Raw genomic sequence first — 22,843 nt, forward strand, 5'->3', positions numbered from 1 at the left:
CTCACAGCCATCCACCGCATACAGTGATCCACACTGACTCACAGCCATCCACCGCATACAGTGATCCACACTGACTCACAGCCATCCACCGCATACAGTGATCCACACTGACTCACAGCCATCCACGGCATTCAGTGATCCACACTGACTCATACTAGCCATCCACGGCATACAGTGATCCACACTGACTCACAGCCATCCACGGCATACAGTGATCCACACTGACTCACAGCCATCCACCGCATACAGTGATCCACACTGACTCACAGCCATCCACCGCATACAGTGATCCACACACTGACTCACAGCCAGCCACGGCATACAGTGATCCACACACTGACTCACAGCCATCCACCGCATACAGTGATCCACACACTGACTCACAGCCATCCACCGCATACAGTGATCCACACACTGACTCATAAGCACAGTGATCCACGTGTTTGCAACCATCCACAGGAAACACAGCACCACATGCATGGATTAGTACATAATAATTATTATACTATTTACTAACAGTTGACATCACTTGCTAGTTAGTACAACCAAGAGTAGATGTGTAGAGTGGTAGCAGCAGCAGCAGCAGACCCAGAAATGCAAAACACAACAATCAACCAGAAAAGAGGTGTCTACTGAGAATAGAGAAGTCTGCATAGCCTCATGCTGACCGGCTCAAACAGGTAATGGACAAGAATGGTGGCATCAGACAATAGCACTCTAAACCAGAATGTTGGTGACCCTGACCTTCCAAGGGCCGCGCACAGGAGTGAGAAAGAGAGGAGATCATCCGAACCACTCACGATTACACTGGTTTTCGATAATTATGCTACAATATGCGTGGGAGCAACAGAGCAATTTCCATGGAAATGATAATATAAAACTTTCTTATAAAATTTCTTTCCAGACGTGGTGAGAAATTGACTATTCCGCACTATAGTCTAATTATGGTTACAGCATGAGCGGTATTATAAAGACGTAGTGAAGCCCTTTACTTGTGGCTAGTGGATGGCAGGCGAAGGCAGCGCATTTTAAATTAAACAAATTACATTATACTAATGGCAAGCAGCGTGGAAAGGAGCTGCTCTGGTGTCTTCCCAATCTCCGGCCTTGGCTGGCAAACAGACGAGCCTCCGCATAATAGGTGGGTGTTGAATTTATTTAATTAAAAGGTCACAGTGCTGGCATTATGGTAAGCATCAATTCCTGCTTTCAGCGTTATCCTATATTTATCTGTACTGCACGGATTGGTCTGAGGGCAGTGGCTGGCTTGATTCCCATACTCCTGCCACCGCACACTCTGACCAGTGTCCAGGTGTCAGTGTTGTGTGGCACAGTGCTTACACATCCGCCTTCTTGCCCTTCTTCTTACGCAGACTCATCTTGCTGACAATGCGATGCTCGGCCTGCTTGATCAGTGACGTGTTCTCAGTCTTCTCAAGGTTCGTGGTCAGGGCGTACGGGTCTTCGCGCTCGATGGCTTCAGCCGCCGTTATTCCCGGCTCCGTCTTCTGCGCGGCGTTGATGAAGACGGATCTTGCGGCTGCCGTGGGAATAATACAATGCAGGTCGTCATCATCCTCCAAGTCTTCGTCCATCATGTCGATGGACTCACGTTGCTCCTTCTGTCCTTTCTTGCCCGTCTTGTCCTTGGGCTGGGCTGCAACCACGTCGTCGTAGCCCGCAGTCCAGAAACGATCACTCCTGGCCTTCTTCTCAGCGGAAGGAGCGGCGATATTCGCAGCACTCTCGTATCCCGCCAACCGTGCATTCCCAGGAAGAGAGGCACCAGCAGCAATTGGGAAGGTTAGAGTGTCATCGTACGCGTCGGCCGTGTCACCACTGCTGGCTGGAATGAAGGACAGTACGCCATTGTTCGGCATACCATACTCAAAGCCGTTGTCTTCGCTGCTGGCACGCTTCCCCAGTAGTCCACGGCCGAAGACATCGGTGGCTGACTCCGATTTTCGAATCTCAGCCTTCTGCGCATTGGGCATGAAGCGTTTCAACGTATCGGCCGGGAACATCTCATAATCACCCTCCTCTTCGTTCTCAGTATCTGCATTGGATCCCGGCTGGCGGAGACGATCCTCACTGAATACATCGTACCGCTCTACCAGAATGTCGTCAACAATGCTGTCTACTGAACCAGCCGTAGCAATGCTGGGCTTGCTAGATATGTCATTGAATGACTTTACTCGTCGCACCTGCTTACGCTCCGACTTCCTCAGATGAGCGATTCTCTTGTTGGTGAAGTGGCTTCCAGCGTCTGCCTCCTCCGCCATGTGGCCATGCAGGTCAACGTCATTAACGGTGTCATTGAACGTAAACATAGCGTGGTCGGACCGGCCTAGGCCACCGTCGGGACCCATGGCATTGTACTCGCTACTGTCACTGTCACTACCCGCCATGGCACTGTGTGAGACTGGCGCCACCTTATGACTGCCACCCCCGCCTCCGTTCTTGCGCGAAGAGATCACACGCTTGAACTGCTGGAGCTTGGACCGGTCCTCCACCGTAGGTGCGTCCGTGTTTGGGAACAGAATGTAGTCATCACCTCCCTCGTCATAGTCAGCTTGCCATTCACGAAGGTCCTTCTGTGCGGGCTGCTTGGGGCCCTTACCTTTTCGCTTGCCAAGGATTGAACGCTTTGACTTGGAATCTCGCAAGATATCTTTACCAGCTGCGGACCCTCCTTGCCAACGTTCCTCCGTCAGGTCAGCCAGGACTTCATCAAGTACCTGGAGTGTCTCGCCGTTTGCCTCTGGTAGACCTCCATCGTCCCTGGTGATGTGACCGTTTTCTCCTAGCTCGTGCCAGAGGCCAGCCTCTTCGGAAGTAACGCTGGGACGGCCATTATTTTGCCGATCTTTCTGGTAATGTGCCGCTTGAGTTCTGTCAAAGCTTTGCTGCTGCGGCTGTTGTTGATCGACTGCCGTGTTGTCAGCATCCAGATCAGTAGGCTTTGAAGTTGGAGGATTCCACACGAGTGGCTCGTTGCTGGTATTGTTTTTATCCTCATTGCCAGTAGTGGTCTGCTTTGTTGGCGTGTTGCTGTTTCTGTTGTTGTTGCTGCTGCTGTTGTTGTTGGTGTTGGCATCGGTATTGTTAGCTACTGCTGTTGGCTTGGGATCCATTCCCCAGATCAGTGGTGCTTCCAGGATTGAGCTAGGTTGTACGCTCGAGCTGGTGTTGCCATCGCTTGTCCTGCTTTGTTTGTCGTGCTGCCCGTCAGTGCCTGTTTGAGCAGTGGATGAGGCAGCAGCGGCAGTGATCGAGTGAGTGGGCGTGCGTATGTGCACATAGCGATTCGAATCAGTGGAGCTCATTTCGTGTGTGGCGGGAGCAGAGTCAGCATCGTTCTCCAGGGCGGACAGCGGTCGTCCTGGCAATACGGATCTTTTCGGATTCCGTGCCCCAGTGTTCTGCTGTTGCTGCTCAGCTGTTGCTGCTGCTGCTGCTGCTGCTGTGGCGGCGGTGGCGGTGGAGGGCATGACGGGTTGCAGAGCACCATTTGGCCCTGGAGCAAACTGAACGTACTCGTCAGGAGACTGGATAAGAGTGCTGTCACCTGGCAGATCTTGGTTATGCTTTTTACGTAGTCTACTGGCTAGTGGGTTGGCATTCGAGTAGGGAGAGTCTGGATCGGGTGCAGACACTGTATGATCGTACGGGTCACTGTAGGATTTCTCGTTGTCGCTCATACCGACAAAGTCTGCACCGTGGCTCATGAAATCCTCTACTTGGGTACCAGGAGGTGGCTGAGGAGCGCCTGGTAACAAGGTGAGGCGGCTGTGAGCAGACGGGTTGGAGTGACACTGGTTCCTTGGATTGGACGGCCAATCTGAGCCTTGTGAGGACTTTGGCGCTTGGAAGTCTAAATAGTTGTTCTTCACGCTCGTGTACACATACTCTTCGCCGTCACTGCCGAATGCAGGCACGGAATCGGCGTCTAGTCCACGATCGTCTCCCGCATTGGTGAAGTGTGGGTTGGGAATACGCTTCTTGTGCACACAGGCATAGGCACCCTCATTGATCTCCTTCCGCGTGTCCGGATTGGCAAAGCAGTCCTGGCAGAGCCAGGTTTGTGACAGTTCATCGTAGAGTGCGTCGAGACGATCACAACCAAACGCCGTGCTGTATGTGTTGCTGTCAGTGAGAGATGGCTGAGGACTCATGGAGCCACCAGTGTGTGGACGCTGGAAGAGATCGTAGTCCGCAATGTCCGTGCTGGACTCTCTGGAGTCGGCACCGTGGAGCATATCAAGGACATCGCCATAGTCCGAGTACTCTTCCGCTTCAAAACCTGACACCGGGTCACATTCCTCCATAGTAGAGAATGTGTCCGAACGCATTCCATCCATGCCCAGACTAAACTGCCCCTCCCCCTCATTGCCCAGGGCAGTAGCTACATCTCGGTCATCATCAACGGCATCCTCAGTGGTGCTTGTGTTGTTGTTGCTGCCGGATCGCATCATGTTGAGGAAGGCAGCTGCCTTGCGCAGTGTATTCTGGTCCTTCTTGCGAGGCTTACTCTTGTTTCCTTGGCTGCTGGCGCCGGTGGGCCTGGAGGCCAGTCCATTTCCATCGCGTGCATCAGCAGTTGGGTCGGCCTCCACATCGCCCAGATCCAACTCGGATGAGCAGCTTGGAGTCCGCTGAGTGAGGCGAGGACTGGCATTCTCGTCCCAGTTGGCTGCGTATCTTGCCAATTTGTGACCGGTACGGTTTTCAGGAGACTGACTGCTCACTGACGAGCTCTCTCTGTCATCGATTGCAGTTCTACGCTCATCAGTAGCGTCCAGGTCAGTGTCTACCATTGAGTTGGGGTCGGGGCTACCAAACAGGTCGTTCATTTCGTGTCGCATGCCGTCATCAAAGTACTCATTCTCCCAGTCCGTCTTGTCGCTGTGAAGAGTGAGTGTACAGGCAAAGAGCAGACAAAACATCAGATCAACCAATTACACACATGTAGACAGCGGCCTAGGCGTGCTCTGTACAATTCTTTGTATAATAATGATAAGAAGAAGAAGAATCTTATAGAAAAGAAACAGGACCAAGGAACTAGAAGAATATGTACGTGGTTGCCGACGACGACGACGTGCTTTAAAACAAAATGCATCGAAATGAACATTACATCCAGGGTGTCTTACGCTGAACAATTTCCCCGTACTTACACACACACACACACACACACACACACACACACACACACACACACACATACACACACACACACACACACACATGCACTCGCATGCCTCAGACCTCAGACCTGCCCATCGCAGAAGCGATGATTGCGATAGACATAGCAACTTGTGCTGGGATTACACCATTCAACAGCTTGCAAGGCTGATGAATTGACCACCACCAATTTTAGCATGCAGATACACACAATACACACACATACACACATACACATATACACACACACACACACACACACACACACACACACATAGACACAGACATACACAAACACACATACACACATACACACACATACACACACATACACACACACACACACATATACACATACACACAATACACACACACACACACACACACACACATACACACACACACACACACTTGTACTTGTACTTGTACTTGCTCACTGCCAAAACTGGTCACGTGGGTCTCCCCGGGAGTAGGCATAGCCCGATTTTGCTAGCAATTCTGCTAGCAAAATATCGAAGAATTTTGAAAGGGAATTTGCTGGCAAAATGGAGCAAAATATCGGTCTGTTCGCTGGAAATTGGGAGATTTTACACTTATACGGTGCACGTGACTCATTTTCCCACAGTTTTACCAACACGTGACTCACTTTTTCTCACTTTTGCCAACACGTGACCCACTTTCGGTCAGTTTTCCCACATGTGACACAAACTTTGGAGCAAAAAGGGAGCAAAATATCGAGTGGCCTGGCAAAATGAAAGCAAAATATCGACGATGAGCCAGCAAAATTATGCGGCAAAATATCGAAGCTTCCCTGGCAAAATCGGGCTTTGCCTACCCGGGAGAGGGGAGAGAGACTCAAAAGGAATCTTGGAAAGATGACTCAATTGGCCATTGAACCACCCAACGGCCGACACCCCCTGAAATCCCCAAACTAGGGTGGACTTGAAATGATCCCACTTTTGGGCTCACCACACCTCAGTAAGTGGGTGAGGACAAGGTGCAGAAAAAGGATTGACGGCATCAGGGTATCCGTCCCGGGATCCAACTGCAGGTACCCCTGCCCCCAGTGAAGGTAATACTTGGTACTAGTGTGGGTGGCTAAATCAGAGTGGATCTGATATAAGCACATACACACACACACAAACACACTAGGGGTCAAATGGGTGTACCGGGTACCCGGGTACCCGCCCGTTAATCTCAGGTACCGTTAGTAAAAGGGTGTAAAAAAAAAAAAAAAGGTGACCCTATCGTATTCCAAGACTCAAAATAGGAGTGCGGATACTCTTTTCCTTTTTCCTGTGCATTCCCGCTTTCGACTTTATCAGGCAGGAGCAGGCTGAAAGACAGACTTGACAGTTGTTCTCTCCACTCTAGTGCAAGTAAAAATCCTCGTACTGGAGGTTTTTGATTGTGATGTGAGAAAATGCAAGACTTGAAACTCGTTCGAGGTGGCAGCTGAGTAACTAGAAAGTTACGCTGGTTCTCCGACATCGAACCTGCCACAGTACTTGATGAACTAGTGTCACTAGGCTGAGTGACCAGTCGGAGTGTCACAAACGGTGATGTCCGTAGGTGGTAGCTACATGTATGATACTCTGACATGGTTGTAGTTTGTTCCTTCAATCGACGAGCTGAAAAGTAGTTCAAAATATTGCATACAAGATTACTGATTTGTGAAGATTCATTTCACGAGTTCAACAAGCTAGCACTAGCAGCTAGCTGGCCAGCAGCACATCAGCTGTGTCAGGCACCCCAGCTAGCTATGGGCACGAACATCTTCTGAATGCAACGAGTACCAGTTCTCTGCGAACATAGCAAATAGGATTGCGCGAGATCACGGAAGTTTTGCTAAACCACTCTGTCCTTGCATGGCTTGAATCACATCGATCTGCAGTTGATTTGCGTACATGTATCAAAATTCATGTAGCTTGTAGGACCATCTACATGTACGATTGTCAGTAACTGCCTGTGAAGTTATGTACATGGGCAAATGCACGGATGACATTCATTTGGAACCTTCATTGCCATAATAATAATGATACACGAATCAATTGCGAATCATAATGTAGTATCAAAATACAACCTGAGAATATACAAATTAAAATCATGATTTATGTGAGAAATGCGCAAAAAAATAATATGGCTGCTAAAGGGTACCCGTTAACCCGCTCGTTAAGAAAATTACCCGTTCGTTAGTTAAAGGTACACCCGTTTGACCCCTAAAACACACACACACACAAATACACACACACACACAAACACACACACACACACACATGTGCTCATGCACAGAACCACCACCCACACCCACTAGCCCGCCCTCCCACAACATACGAAGCAAGCGCCAATGCGCTCCCCCTAAGCCGCACACAATCACAAACAGCCAAAGAGAGTGAGATACGGCACTTACTTTCCAGTTCTGCGCGTCATAAGGTTGATGGCACGTTTTTCTTCGGCCCTCTTATTCATGCGCTGCTTGACGACCAGGGCAGCCACGGCTAGCAGCAGGACCGCCACGGCGCCAATGCTAGTGAGCACGACCCAGGAGCTGTTGTCAGTAGTAGAAGCAGGATTACCCTCCTCCTCGCCACCGGCAGTGCTAGATGTTGCAGGTGATGTATGCGGTGTGACTGCAATGACACAGGAGAAGACAGACAACACACATTATATTGGATACTGTTTCGGACGATGTCTGCGATGCCTGCGGTGTGACTGCAATCATACAGGAGAAGGCAGACAACATAACTTTGGTTCTACTTCAAAGATTTTGAAGGTCTTGGGCTCATTGGAAAGCTCTTGATGAGAGAAATACAATGAGCCCAAATTCGCCAAGAGCAATACTATTTGTTCCAGGCAATGTGTGCTGTGCGACTGCAACGATACATGCAAGGCAGACAACACATAAGCAGGATTACTTTTACGTGATCAATTTGATATGAATAGACTCACCTGTCACTGAGTTTGTAGTGGTTATCACATAGGGAGGTGACCAGGGGCTTGTCACATTGCCAGCGGACGAGGAGTTGACGTACTGGAAGTCTATGCTTACCCGTCCCGGCACAAATTCTGCCGGAATCGGAACAGAGCGGTTGGAGATCGGCACGACCACTGTCACACTCCTGTTGGTGTCTGGGTCGGTAAATCTAATGCGAATGCTGTCATAGGGACGCGTGTTACCTGCACCACTGTAACCATGGCCAACGCTGGTGTTACTATCCTTAGTTCCTGCAGGCACAGTACAGGTGGGGTTAGGCAAGGAGAACTGGCCAGTAGATGCGTCATTTCCGATCACCAACCACTCAGGAAGGCTATCGTCGGCACATGTGCCAGGAATCGCAGGGATCTCAACGTCCGTGTAGTTGAAGTCCAGGCCAAAGGTAGCACGGATAACCGTGGCATTCTCCGATGACACGCCCTCTACACTTGCGACATAATAGCCAAATTGGGTGTTTGTGAACTGGACTGGGAAGTCATCGTGTCGCAAACCCTGGCCACTATGGCCTGTCTTGTCCAAATGCGTGCCGTTCCACCTCGTCAAGGAGTACTTGAACGTCTGCACAGATTTCCAGACCGACCGGTCTAGCTGTTCCATGTCAGGGAGAGGGAGGTTCAGTATCCCATGTGTTGCTGTAACATTCACACATACACATGTACATACACATACATACACATATACATACACATACACATACACATAATCATACACATAATTATACATACACATATACATACACATATACATACACATACACATGTATACACACACACACACACACACACACACACACACACACACACACACACAACACCCGCAAGCACACGTAAGTACACAGAGTTTCGCATTCGCACAGTTTGCAGAAATGAATGCACATAAGGAAACACAGATGACACAAATCAATGAACCAGACAGATGACACAAAGCAATACACCAGACAGCAACGTATTCATATGCCTAATCTGGGTGTCCAGAAGGACAGCATTATTCGTTTGAAATTGTTTTAGTAGCAGCTTCTTCTGTCTATTCGGCTCTGGTTGGCCATGGTGTCATATCTTGTGTCACAGTATACTAGTAGTCCTTACAAGTTCGTTAAGTGCTTTCGCAGTTTTTCCTGTTATTACCTTAGTGCTAGGATTATCATTTTCATAGGTGTTGTTTCTTCTCACTCCATTCCTCTTTATTAGTATCTTTCTGGATTGTTTTTCAATAGTACAACGTAGCTTCCTGAGGAGTGTTGTCCGAAAACTAGTTCGAAGTACAATTTTTTGTTCAACATTTCTTACATATTTTATGTGTATATTTATTCTTACAAGCAGTATTATCGCATAGTAGAATATATTGGCCCTAAGAATGGATTTTGTGTAGCAAAATATGCCAGATTAGTGCAAAGTGTATCGCCTGTAGTAATAACATCTGTGCTTTGTGATCTGTGCATACTCAATACAATAATATTCAACACAAAAAGAGAGTTATGTCCAAGGGAGCATTGGAGAATCACTTTTTCTGTCCAGTCGGACTCTTTCTTCTGACTTCTCTCGTATCCGCTGCCCCGCAGTCGCCTAGCACGACCGCGAGTCTGATTGATCCGTGTGTCTAATTGATCCGTGTGTACGTGTATCATGTGTACGTGTCTACATGCCAAACGTGCGCGCATACATGTACATGTACATGTATGATGTCACACGTGCATATGATATGTCACACGTGATTTATCGTGTGTAAGAAATATAGGCAATATGAATCAAATGTCGTTTTTCAAACACCCACGCTATAACCGATACCTACTGTACAACCAAAATACCATCATTCAATACACTTCACGTTTAACAAACATCTTGTACCCAGAGAAGGGTTTTTTGGATGGGGTCGGAGAGGAAGGAGGGCAGGTAGGATGGGGAGGGGGATGGAGGAAAGGCACTATCTCTCGCTTACCTGGTTGGAAAGTGAAGACGGGAGATGTAGTAGATGTGACATTTTCCTTTCTCTTGTCACCAGCCACAGCAGCTGTTGAGTAAGTATATGTGAAGTTATACTGAATTGGACTACCACCTAACTCTTCAACAGGTACTTGCACTCTTGAATCATTTGTACTCTTCACTACCACAACTGTACGATTCATTACTGGATTCTTGAAGACAAACACAACTTCATCATACGAATCCATTAATGGTGCTGGTGGTGATGGTGGTTTTAAGATGTCGATATTGTTATCACCCGTTGATTCATAGCTACGCCACACACCAGTAACTCCAGGGATACTTGGTGTGGTGCCAGTGTAGTTAAAGTCTAAGTTCACAGCACTGCTTGCTACAACCATTGATGATGAGTATGAAGGTGATAACTTATCATTGCCGCTAGTACCACGGTCACTGGTGCTCTTGTTTCTCAGACCATCAATGACAGCAACATAGTAACCAAATGTCACATTCTCTAACAAAACTGGAAACTGCATAGCCAGTAAACCAGTGCCTTGCAGACCTGTTGGCAGCAATGATTGATTCTTTTCATTCCACATCAGAATGGAATAACGATATGATTGGATGTCATTACGTACATTAGCTGACACATCTTGAAGACCAGGCAGGGGGACGGCAAGATTCCCGAGAGTAGCTGTGCAAAACAAACAAGGAGAAATCGAAAATTGTCTGTTGTGAAATAGGTGTTAGTGTTCGATGGTGGTTGGGTGGCTGAAAAAGATGTAAAATGACTCATTCAGAGCTGTACATGCATACTTTGGAAATTGCCAGAACTACAAGTATAACTTTTCACTCTAGACTACAACAAAATACTTTTTGATGTCCGATGTTTGGCTTTCACCATATCCAGGACTAAAAAAATGGTATGATAACATGGTACTGTACTGGCATCCAATGGATAAACCGTTATGATAAGAGCCGCCAGATGCGAAAACCGACGATTATGGTATATAGCTGACTACCATTGATGACCAGAACACATGCTATTTTAGTAATTTCAGTACTACTAGCTCCAGAGCGAAAAATATAATCCAAAAATCCATGGAAACTATTGGAGAGTTCAGAAAGAATGAGAAAGTTTGTTGCTCGCAACACTCCGGCTTGCACATCACCAACAGTTCATTTCCAGCAAGCGGTGGGAAAGGTTATATCTGAAATCATCCCATCCTGTCTGGCATGCACCAATTTGAATGGTAATGGCTCTCCTGGAAATTACCACAAACCCAGTAACCCAAATTAAACCTAAGCTGCACATGTCATGCCTTACCTGGTTGGAAAGTGAAGATGGGAGATGTAGTAGATGTGACATTTTCCTTTCTCTTGTCACCAGCCACAGCAGCTGTTGAGTAAGTATATGTGAAGTTATACTGAATTGGACTACCACCTAACTCTTCAACAGGTACTTGCACTCTTGAATCATTTGTACTCTTCACTACCACAACTGTACGATTCATTACTGGATTCTTGAAGACAAACACAACTTCATCATACGAATCCATTAATGGTGCTGGTGGTGATGGTGGTTTTAAGATGTCGATAGTGTTATCACCCGTTGATTCATAGCTACGCCACACACCAGTAACTCCAGGGATACTTGGTGTGGTGCCAGTGTAGTTAAAGTCTAAGTTCACAGCACTGCTTGCTACAACCATTGATGATGAATATGAAGGTGATAACTTATCATTGCCGCTAGTACCACGGTCACTGGTGCTGTTGCTTCTCAGACCATCAATGACAGCAACATAGTAACCAAATGTCACATTCTCTAACAAAACTGGAAACTGCATAGCCAGTAAACCAGTGCCTTGTAGACCTGTTGGCAGCAATGACTGATTCTTTTCATTCCACATCAGAATGGAATAACGATATGATTGGATGTCATTGCGTACATTAGCTGACACATCTTGAAGACCAGGCAGGGGAACGGCAAGATTCCCGAGAGTAGCTGTGCAAAACAAACAAGGAGAAATCGAAAATCGTCCATTGTGAAATAGTTGTTAGTGTGCGTAGTGTGCGATGGTGGTTGGGTGGCTGAAATAGATGTAAAATGACTCATTCAGAGCTGTACATGCATACTTTGGAAATTGCCAAAACTACAAGGCTAACTTTTCACTCTAGACTACAGCAAAATACTTTTTGATGTCCGATGTTTGGCTTGCACCATTTCCAGGACTCAAAAAAATGGTATGATAACATGGTACTGTTCTGGCATCCAATGGATAAAATGTTATGATAAGAGCCGCCAGATGCGAAAACCGACGATTATAGCTGACTACCATTGATGACCAAAACACATGCTATTTTAGTAATTTCAGTACTACTAGCTCCTGAGCGAAAAATACAATCCAAAAATCCATGGAAACTATTGGAGAGTTCAGAAAGAATGAGAAAGTTTGTTGCTTGCAACACTCCGGCTTGCACATCACCAACAGTTCATTTCCAGCAAGCGGTGGGAAAGGTTATACCGTAAAAGTCCGTAAATAAGAACGTATTTACTTTCGAATTTAGTGACCACACCCGTACTAACTTTCGGGCGGGTACTGACTTTCGGGCACGAACTAACTTTTGGACCTGACTTGTGTGTAGTGGAGAAGTCATTTGCACGTCGATGTACATGCTACGTGCGGCATGTGCGCATCGTACCGGTACTTATTTCGGGCAGTATGTTTATCGGGCTTGACTTGACTTCAACAGACAGAGTCGAAAGAATGAAGGGGGTATTTCTTTCGGGCAGGTACTTATTTACGGACTTTTACGGTATCTGAAATCATCCCATCCTGTCTGGCATGCAACAATTTGAATGGTAATGGCTCTCCTGGAAATTATCACAAACCCAGTAACCCAAATTAAACCTAAGCTGCACATGTCATGCCTTACCTGGTTGGAAAGTGAAGATGGGAGATGTAGTAGATGTGACATTTTCCTTTCTCTTGTCACCAGCCACAGCAGCTGTTGAGTAAGTATATGTGAAGTTATACTGAATTGGACTACCACCTAACTCTTCAACAGGTACTTGCACTCTTGAATCATTTGTACTCTTCACTACCACAACTGTACGATTCATTACTGGATTCTTGAAGACAAACACAACTTCATCATACAAATCCATTAATGGTGCTGGTGGTGATGGTGGTTTTAAGATGTCGATAGTGTTATCACCCGTTGATTCATAGCTACGCCACACACCAGTAACTCCAGGGATACTTGGTGTGGTGCCAGTGTAGTTAAAGTCTAAGTTCACAGCACTGCTTGCTACAACCATTGATGATGAGTATGAAGGTGATAACTTATCATTGCCGCTAGTGCCACGGTCACTGGTGCTCTTGTTTCTCAGACCATCAATGACAGCAACATAGTAACCAAATGTCACATTCTCTAACAAAACTGGAAACTGCATAGCCAGTAAATCAGTGCCTTGTAGACCTGTTGGCAGCAATGACTGATTCTTTTCATTCCACATCAGAATGGAATAACGATATGATTGGATGTCATTACGTACATTAGCTGACACATCTTGAAGATCAGGCAGAGGAATGGCAAGTTTCCCGAGAGTTGCTGTGCAAAATAAACAAGGAGAAATCGAAAATCGACTGTTGTGGAATAAGGCTTTAGACTTTTAGTATGTGTAGTGTGCGGTGGATGTGGAGACAGAGGGGGGGGGGGGGCTGAAAGAGATGTAACAACACTTATTTAGAGCTACGTTTGACACTGCACGTATAAACACGGTATACTCATGTCGATTAAGCTCATCTTAGTGATTGCTGTTTTATTCAGAGATAGATAGTGGCTATTTAGGAAATTGCGAAATTGAAAAGGCTAACTTTCAAACCGTAGACTATAACAAAATATTCCTTGATGTCCGATGTTTGGCTTTCACCATCCTCAGGACGATATGGAAACAAGGTATTGCCACCGGGTGGTATTACCCATATTTAATACGGCATAATAAAAGTGACTAGCATTGACGACCAAAAACACATGCTATTTCCATAACTTCACTGCTACTAGCTCTAGAACCAACCATTATTCCAAAAATTCATGGAAGCTTATGTAAAGTTCAGGAAGAGTAAGAGAGATTGTTGCTAGCAACACTCAGGCTTGCACACGAAAAGTTCATTTTCGACAAGCAATGGAAAATGCTCTATCTGAAATTATTCCATCTAGTCTGGCATGCACCAATTTGAATGACAATGGCTCTCCTGGAAAATACCATAACCCCAGTAACCCAAATTAACCCATTCAGCGCTACTGGGCCTTGCCTATGGTACTCTGCATATAAATGCTAAAAACAGGGCCAATAGCAAGTTCTAAAACTCCAGGGTTCTGGCAACTGGGGTCCTGAAATATTTTGGAAATGATTGCCAAGAGTATCAACCACAGGGTGACAGAATCGATACATTCCCCAAAAAGAATAGCGCATCACAACAGGAGACGCCAGTTTGCTCAAATTGCGTGAAATACGCCAAAAGCGTGAAATTGCAGCTGAAACATCGCTGAAAAGAGAAAAAAAGAGGCGTAGTGTTTCCAAGCGGGATTCGTACCAACAACCTATCGCACAAGAGGCCGAATCTTGATCCTACTGACAAACAGTGCTTTTACACACCAGACAGTGCCAGAAATTACTATAATATCCCATGACGTCTATAGACGTCATCCGCGCATGGGGGGCATTTTCAATGACGTCCATAGACGTCATCAGCATTGAATGGGTTACACCTAAGCTGCACATGTCATGCCTTACCTGGTTGGAAAGTGAAGATGGGAGATGTAGTAGATGTGACATTTTCCTTTCTCTTGTCACCAGCCACAGCAGCTGTTGAGTAAGTATATGTGAAGTTATACTGAATTGGACTACCACCTAACTCTTCAACAGGTACTTGCACTCTTGAATCATTTGTACTCTTCACTACCACAACTGTACGATTCATTACTGGATTCTTGAAGACAAACACAACTTCATCATACGAATCCATTAATGGTGCTGGTGGTGATGGTGGTTTTAAGATGTCGATAGTGTTATCACCCGTTGATTCATAGCTACGCCACACACCAGTAACTCCAGGGATACTTGGTGTGGTGCCAGTGTAGTTAAAGTCTAAGTTCACAGCACTGCTTGCTACAACCATTGATGATGAGTATGAAGGTGATAACTTATCATTGCCACTAGTACCACGGTCACTGGTGCTCTTGTTTCTCAGACCATCAATGACAGCAACATAGTAACCAAATGTCACATTCTCTAACAAAACTGGAAACTGCATAGCCAGTAAACCAGTGCCTTGTAGACCTGTTGGCAGCAATGACTGATTCTTTTCATTCCACATCAGAATGGAATAACGATATGATTGGATGTCATTGCGTACATTAGCTGACACATCTTGAAGACCAGGCAGGGGAACGGCAAGATTCCCGAGGGTAGCTGTGCAAAACAAACAAGGAGAAATCGAAAATCGTCCATTGTGAAATAGTTGTTAGTGTGCGTAGTGTGCGATGGTGGTTGGGTGGCTGAAATAAATGTAAAATGACTCATTCAGAGCTGTACATGCATACTTTGGAAATTGCAAAAACTACAAGGCTAACTTTTCACTCTAGACTACAACAAAATACTTTTTGATGTCCGATGTTTGGCTTGCACCATTTCCAGGACTCAAAAAAATGGTATGATAACATGGTACTGTACTGGCATCCAATGGATAAACCGTTATGATAAGAGCCGCCAGATGCGAAAACCGACGATTATAGCTGACTACCATTGATGACCAAAACACATGCTATTTTAGTAATTTCAGTACTACTAGCTCCTGAGCGAAAAGTACAATCCAAAAATCCATGGAAACTATTGGAGAGTTCAGAAAGAATGAGAAAGTTTGTTGCTCGCAACACTCCGGCTTGCACATCACCAACAGTTCATTTCCAGCAAGCGGTGGGAAAGGTTATACCGTAAAAGTCCGTAAATAAGTACGTATTTATTTTCGAATTTAGTGACCACACCCGTACTAACTTTCGGGCGGGTACTGACTTTGGATGCAGCTAATGGGATTTCGGTCTTTGACCACTTGGTGGTGGGTCTGATCTACTCACCTCCCACCGTTTAGGCGCTGCATCTGCGCCTTTGATCCTAGAGGGTGGTGGCGTTCCCACGGCGGATGCGGAAAACTCGGCTTCCAGCCGAGTCTCACGCGAACCGTGAAATTTATTTATTTATTACTGACTTTCGGGCACGAACTAACTTTTGGACCTGACTTGTGTGTAGTGGAGAAGTCATTTGCACGTCGATGTACATGCTACGTGCTGCATGTGCGCATCGTACCGGTACTTATTTCGGGCAGTATGTTTATCGGGCTTGACTTGACTTCAACAGACAGAGTCGAAAGAATGAAGGGGGTATTTCTTTCGGGCAGGTACTTATTTACGGACTTTTACGGTATCTGAAATCATCCCATCCTGTCTGGCATGCAACAATTTGAATGGTAATGGCTCTCCTGGAAATTATCACAAACCCAGTAACCCAAATTAAACCTAAGCTGCACATGTCATGCCTTACCTGGTTGGAAAGTGAAGATGGGAGATGTAGTAGATGTGACATTTTCCTTTCTCTTGTCACCAGCCACAGCAGCTGTTGAGTAAGTATATGTGAAGTTATACTGAATTGGACTACCACCTAACTCTTCAACAGGTACTTGCACTCTTGAATCATTTGTACTCTTCACTACCACAACTGTACGATTCATTACTGGATTCTTGAAGACAAACACAACTTCATCATACGAATCCATTAATGGTGCTGGTGGTGATGGTGGTTTTAAGATGTCGATATTGTTATCACCCGTTGATTCATAGCTACGCCACACACCAGTAACTCCAGGGATACTTGGTGTGGTGCCAGTGTAGTTAAAGTCTAAGTTCACAGCACTGCTTGCTACAACCATTGATGATGAGTATGAAGGTGATAACTTATCTTTGCCACTAGTACCACGGTCACTGGTGCTCTTGTTTCTCAGACCATCAATGACAGCAACATAAAAACCAAATGTCACATTCTCTAACAAAACTGGAAACTGCATAGCCAGTAAACCAGTGCCTTGTAGACCTGTTGGCAGCAAAGACTGATTCTTTTCATTCCACATCAGAATGGAATAACGATATGATTGGATGTCACTGCGTACATTAGCTGACACATCTTGAAGATCAGGCAGAGGAATGGCAAGTTTCCCATGAGTAGCTGTGCAAAACCCACAACACGATACCAGAAATATAGGTTGATGAAACAGGTGTGCGAGTGTGCATTGTGTGCGGTGGTTTGGAGAGGGTGGAGGCCGAAATAGAAACAAAAACAAACTCATTTTGAAGAACTAGATAATGGATGGACTTTTCACTCTAGACTACAGCAATATAGGTGACTACGATTCACAATGAAACACACACACTGCTTGTACATCATTTTCTTTCTTAATAGCTACAGCTTTAGAGCTTAACACACAGGACAGAGCATTTCTTTCAAGCTCAGAAAGAATAAGAAGGTTTGTTGCAAGCAACACTCCAGCTTTCACGACATCAAGGCCCTATCTCACAAAGCAAGCGACGGAGACTGTTCCATCTGAACTAATTCCATATTGTCTGACATTCACAAACTTGAATGGTAATGGTTCACGTGAAATGGGCTTCATGCCTTACCTGGTTGGAAAGGGAATATGGGAGATGTTGTAGATGTGACATTTTCCTTTCTCTTGTCACCAGCCACAGCAGCTGTTGAGTAAGTATATGTGAAGTTATACAGAATTGGACTACCACCTAACTCTTCAACAGGTACTTGCACTCTTGAATCATTTGTACTCTTCACTACCACAACTGTACGATTCATTACTGGATTCTTGAAGACAAACACAACTTCATCATACAAATCCATTAATGGTGCTGGTGGTGATGGTGGTTTTAAGATGTCGATAGTGTTATCACCCGTTGATTCATAGCTACGCCACACACCAGTAACTCCAGGGATACTTGGTGTGGTGCCAGTGTAGTTAAAGTCTAAGTTCACAGCACTGCTTGCTACAACCATTGATGATGAGTATGAAGGTGATAACTTATCATTGCCGCTAGTGCCACGGTCACTGGTGCTCTTGTTTCTCAGACCATCAATGACAGCAACATAGTAACCAAATGTCACATTCTCCAACAAAACTGGAAACTGCATAGCCAGTAAACCAGTGCCTTGTAGACCTGTTGGCAGCAAAGACTGATTCTTTTCATTCCACATCAGAATGGAATAACGATACGATTGGATGTCATTGCGTACATCAGCTGGCACATCTTGAAGCCCAGGCAGGGGAATGGCAAGTTTCCCATGAGTAGCTGTGCAAACCCCACACAAGAAGAAACCAGAAATATTGGCTAGGGAAACAGGTAGATGTGGGTGTGTGATTGCCTGGCAGGAATAGGTGTAAACACCTTATTCAACGCTAGATAATGGATTTTTGGTTATGGTAGAATGCAGCTTATCCGAGCGTCAAATATCCAAGTGATACAATATTCCAAATGCCATTTTCCATTGAATTGAAGAGACGAAAATGAGTGTAAGCTTATTTGCCCTACCGGTAGCACTACTGAAGCGATGGACAACATGCTTTCCAAAAAGTTGGATTGACAATGCATCAGCGTAGAGTCATTTTGAGGTGCAAAAGGGCATCTAGTTCCTGTGGAACTGCCGAAGAGAATGAGCCTGAGAAATTCCCATGATTTCATTATGTAAACATGAGTGAAAGTACAGGTCTATGATGGATGCGTGACTACTCACTTATCCGAACTTTCTCCTCATCCAAACCCCCTGGAGGCAGCCCACACAGCAATAGGTGTACATAATCGCCACTCCACTATAACTGCGAGAATGGATAAGGCCCGCCATGCACGATTGACTACATAGTTATATATCCTTTGAGGTCCGATATTGGCTGTTGGCCTTCATCCACAACCAAGGAAATGTAATGAAACTAGGCATACACAATCGGTGCACCGAACAATGTTACGACATACTTCGAAGCATACATCACTACAATACACTCAATCTACAGTTCACAAAAAAACATATACCCATTCCACATGTTTTATTGCCATTAACTACAGATTCATAAAGAAATATCCAGGGAAAGAGGATCTCTTCAAGTTCAGACTGAATAGAACACTTCAACTTGCATGTCATCAAGACCCTATTTCGGGTAACAAGCAATTGAAAATGTTCCATGCATCTAAATTCATTACAGCTGGTCTAACATCCACCAATTTGAATCCTCATGGTTCAATGGGGAGTCACCACAAGCCCAGAAACCAAACTAAAACTAAGCTAACATTGTGTCATGCCTTACCTGGTTGGAAAGTGAAGATGGGAGATGTAATAGATGTGACATTTTCCTTTCTCTTGTCACCAGCCACAGCAGCTGTTGAGTAAGTATATGTGAAGTTATACTGAATTGGACTACCACCTAACTCTTCAACAGGTACTTGCACTCTTGAATCATTTGTACTCTTCACTACCACAACTGTACGATTCATTACTGGATTCTTGAAGACAAACACAACTTCATCATACGAATCCATTAATGGTGCTGGTGGTGATGGTGGTTTTAAGATGTCGATAGTGTTATCACCCGTTGATTCATAGCTACGCCACACACCAGTAACTCCAGGGATACTTGGTGTGGTGCCAGTGTAGTTAAAGTCTAAGTTCACAGCACTGCTTGCTACAACCATTGATGATGAGTATGAAGGTGATAACTTATCATTGCCGCTAGTACCATGGTCACTGGTGCTGTTGTTTCTCAGACCATCAATGACAGCAACATAGTAACCAAATGTCACATTCTCTAACAAAACTGGAAACTGCTTAGCCAGTAAACCAGTGCCTTGTAGACCTGTTGGCAGCAATGATTGATTCTTTTCATTCCACATCAGAATGGAATAACGATATGATTGGATGTCATTACGTACATTAGCTGACACATCTTGAATATCAGGCAGAAGAACGGCAAGATTCCCGAAAGTTGCTGTGCAGAGGAAAAAACGGAAATGATGTAATGTAAAGCTATACGCAGGACAGAGACCATTATTGAAAGTTGGGAAGTGAGAAATTCATCCAAAGTTAATCATGTGCGATCCCTGGATTGGAGTTTACGAATAGAAAAATAATAATGATGTGGGAATATATAAGTTTCGTGGTGTTGGTGGTGTTGGTGGTGCTCGTGTTGGTGCTCGTGTTGGTGCACGTGTTGGTGCTGGTGGTGCTAGTGTTGGTGCTGGTGGTGCTGGTGGTGTTGGTGGCGCTCGTGGTGGGGGTGCTTGATGGTGGTGGCGATGCTTGCGGTGCCGGTGGTGGTGCTGGCGATGCTAGTGGCGGGGGTGGTGGTGCTGGCGATGCTAGTGGAGGGGGTGGTGGTGCTGGCGATGGTAGTGGCGGGGGTGGTGGTGCTGGCGATGCTAGTGGCGGGGGTGGTGGTGCTGGCGATGGTAGTGGCGGGGGTGGTGGTGCTGGCGATGGTAGTGGCGGGGGTGGAGGTGCTGGCGATGCTAGTGGCGGGGGTGGAGGTGCTGGCGGCTTGTGCTGGTGCTGGTAGTGTTGTTCGTGGTACACATTAATCATATTATGACGATAAATTCTGACAATGTTGAACTTGGATGGTGTGCCAATATAATCATGATGAAGAAAGGAAAAGGACAAAATGTTATGAGACATTCGGCATTTTTTGTTTTGTGCCATTTTGTGGCACTCGCTGACTGTATAAGATCTGGTTACGTTGGTGGACAGTTTGTCATAACTTGTAACATTTTATCCTTTTCCTTTCTTCATCATAATTCTGACAATGGTCACACTATAGTACTGTCTTTATGATCGGTAGTCCTGTCAAACAGGGGCCGCACGTTATACTTCGGATGCACCTTGAACTACCATAATGTTGCTCCGAGGAGAGAGGTGCGCATAATACTCAGCTGCGCGTTATACTCCGGCAACAACAGTACTACAGTTTGTGACCACATGGCAAGAGCGAGGCAAGGCTGCATGAACAACCAGTGGGTGATCGATGTTCAATGTCCATGCGTTAGGCTGTGCATGGCATTCTTCATGCTCATGTGTCAGAGGCAGGCTCGACCGGCATCGACAAGCAAGCAAGCCACCAACCATGAATGTATCACTTGCTTTGCTTGTTTAACTGGACTTTAGCGAGATTTCCAACGTTTGAGAATTAGTGTATCGTTACTGAAATAGTACACACTTGTTATGGATTGAAAAGAATGCGTATACTTACGGCTACAAATGCTTCCATTGCCAGTAAAACCAGTTTTACATGCACATCGATATGAACCCATAGAATTGTAACATAACGCCGCACTGGCACAGGCGTGGAAGTTCTGCATACATTCATTTATGTCAAGACAGTTATGTTTGAAACCACTGCCTGTGTACCCAGCATTGCATGCGCATGCATAGCCACCCGGAGTATCAGAGCATGTTGCATTCACATCACAATCATGATCTGTCCCGGTGCATTCATCCAAGTTAAAACAAGTATTGCCATTACCAACATAACCGCGTTGACAGTCGCATGTAAAAGATCCCTTGCTGTTGGTGCAGTTGGCGTTACTATCACACTCATGAATGCCAGTACACTCGTTCACATCAGAGCAGTTCTGCCCACTGCCAGTATAACCAGTTTTGCAGACACAAACAAAACTACCAGCATTGTTCACGCACTCAGAGTCATTGTGACAATTGTGCTTGCTAGTTGAACACTCATTCCTATCTGCACAGCTGGACCCATTACCATAGTAACCAGTATTACATGTGCATGCATATGATCCGAGCGAGTCTGTACAATTTGCATTGTCACTGCACATGTGACTACCATCACTGCATTCATTCATGTTTGTACAATTGTGTCCATCGCCACCATAACCATTTAGACATGTACATTGGAAACTACCATCCATATTCATGCATGCAGCTTTGTCACGGCAATTATGAGTTCCAGAACTACATTCGTCAATATCTGCCAACGAGTAGAAGAACAAAATGTTGGTGTCTCTAATCTTACAAACATAGCCGCCTACATTTAGACCAATAACATGCTGTCGATGGAAAGAAACAAAATCAGAGAATACTTTCCATTATGCTGAAATCTTTGCTGGGCAAAGCCTATCCTGGAAACAATGCGGTGCATATTTAGTTCTCTTGCTCCCCAACCCTCCCCGCTCTTTCTCTCTCTATCTCTCCTCTCTCTCTCCTCTCTCTCTCTCTCTCCTCTCTCTCTCTCCTCTCTCTCTCCTCTCTCTCTCTCTCTCTCTCTCTCTCTCTCTCTCTCTCTCTCTCTCTCTCTCTCTCTCTCTCTATCTCTCTATCTCTCTCTCTCTCTCTCTCTCTCTCTCTCTCTTTCTGTCTAAGTTTCTCTCTCTTTCTCTCTCTGCTATTGGCGCGCCTGGTTGTGATGAAGCCGAGACCCAAGGTCGGCAGAGCATCCCAGACCACGCCACCACTCCCCTTATTCATGGCTCACACATGACGGGTTTACGTGGCTCTAGTAAAAAAAAAAAAAATGTACTTATCACCATACATTTCTTTCTCAATCCAACGTGCATGCTTAGAAATCCAACCATAGAACTTGGGCGCCCATACATGTACTTGGTCCGGCTCATCGCAATTGTC

At 45.6% G+C, this 22,843-nt stretch overlaps 1 protein-coding gene across 1 annotated transcript in view; it reads right to left on the reverse strand.

Moving 5' to 3' along the window:
• Window positions 1-502: 502 nt before the first annotated feature.
• LOC135826815 (uncharacterized) overlaps window positions 503-22,843 on the reverse strand; it is a 75,270-nt gene continuing 52,929 nt past the window's right edge. Inside the window, exons 11-21 of the mRNA XM_065339418.1 lie at window positions 21,450-22,190; window positions 19,515-20,192; window positions 17,830-18,507; window positions 16,700-17,377; window positions 14,897-15,574; window positions 13,033-13,710; window positions 11,423-12,100; window positions 10,112-10,789; window positions 8,131-8,808; window positions 7,592-7,811; window positions 503-4,905 (exon numbers count right to left, since the gene is read on the reverse strand). Coding sequence (XP_065195490.1) covers window positions 1,338-4,905; window positions 7,592-7,811; window positions 8,131-8,808; window positions 10,112-10,789; window positions 11,423-12,100; window positions 13,033-13,710; window positions 14,897-15,574; window positions 16,700-17,377; window positions 17,830-18,507; window positions 19,515-20,192; window positions 21,450-22,190 — 9,953 coding nt within the window. The 3' untranslated portion in view covers window positions 503-1,337. The remainder of the gene's footprint in view (window positions 4,906-7,591; window positions 7,812-8,130; window positions 8,809-10,111; window positions 10,790-11,422; window positions 12,101-13,032; window positions 13,711-14,896; window positions 15,575-16,699; window positions 17,378-17,829; window positions 18,508-19,514; window positions 20,193-21,449; window positions 22,191-22,843) is intronic.

Source organism: Sycon ciliatum, chromosome 10, assembly GCF_964019385.1.
Source record: "Sycon ciliatum chromosome 10, ocSycCili1.1, whole genome shotgun sequence".
NCBI lineage: Eukaryota > Metazoa > Porifera > Calcarea > Leucosolenida > Sycettidae > Sycon > Sycon ciliatum.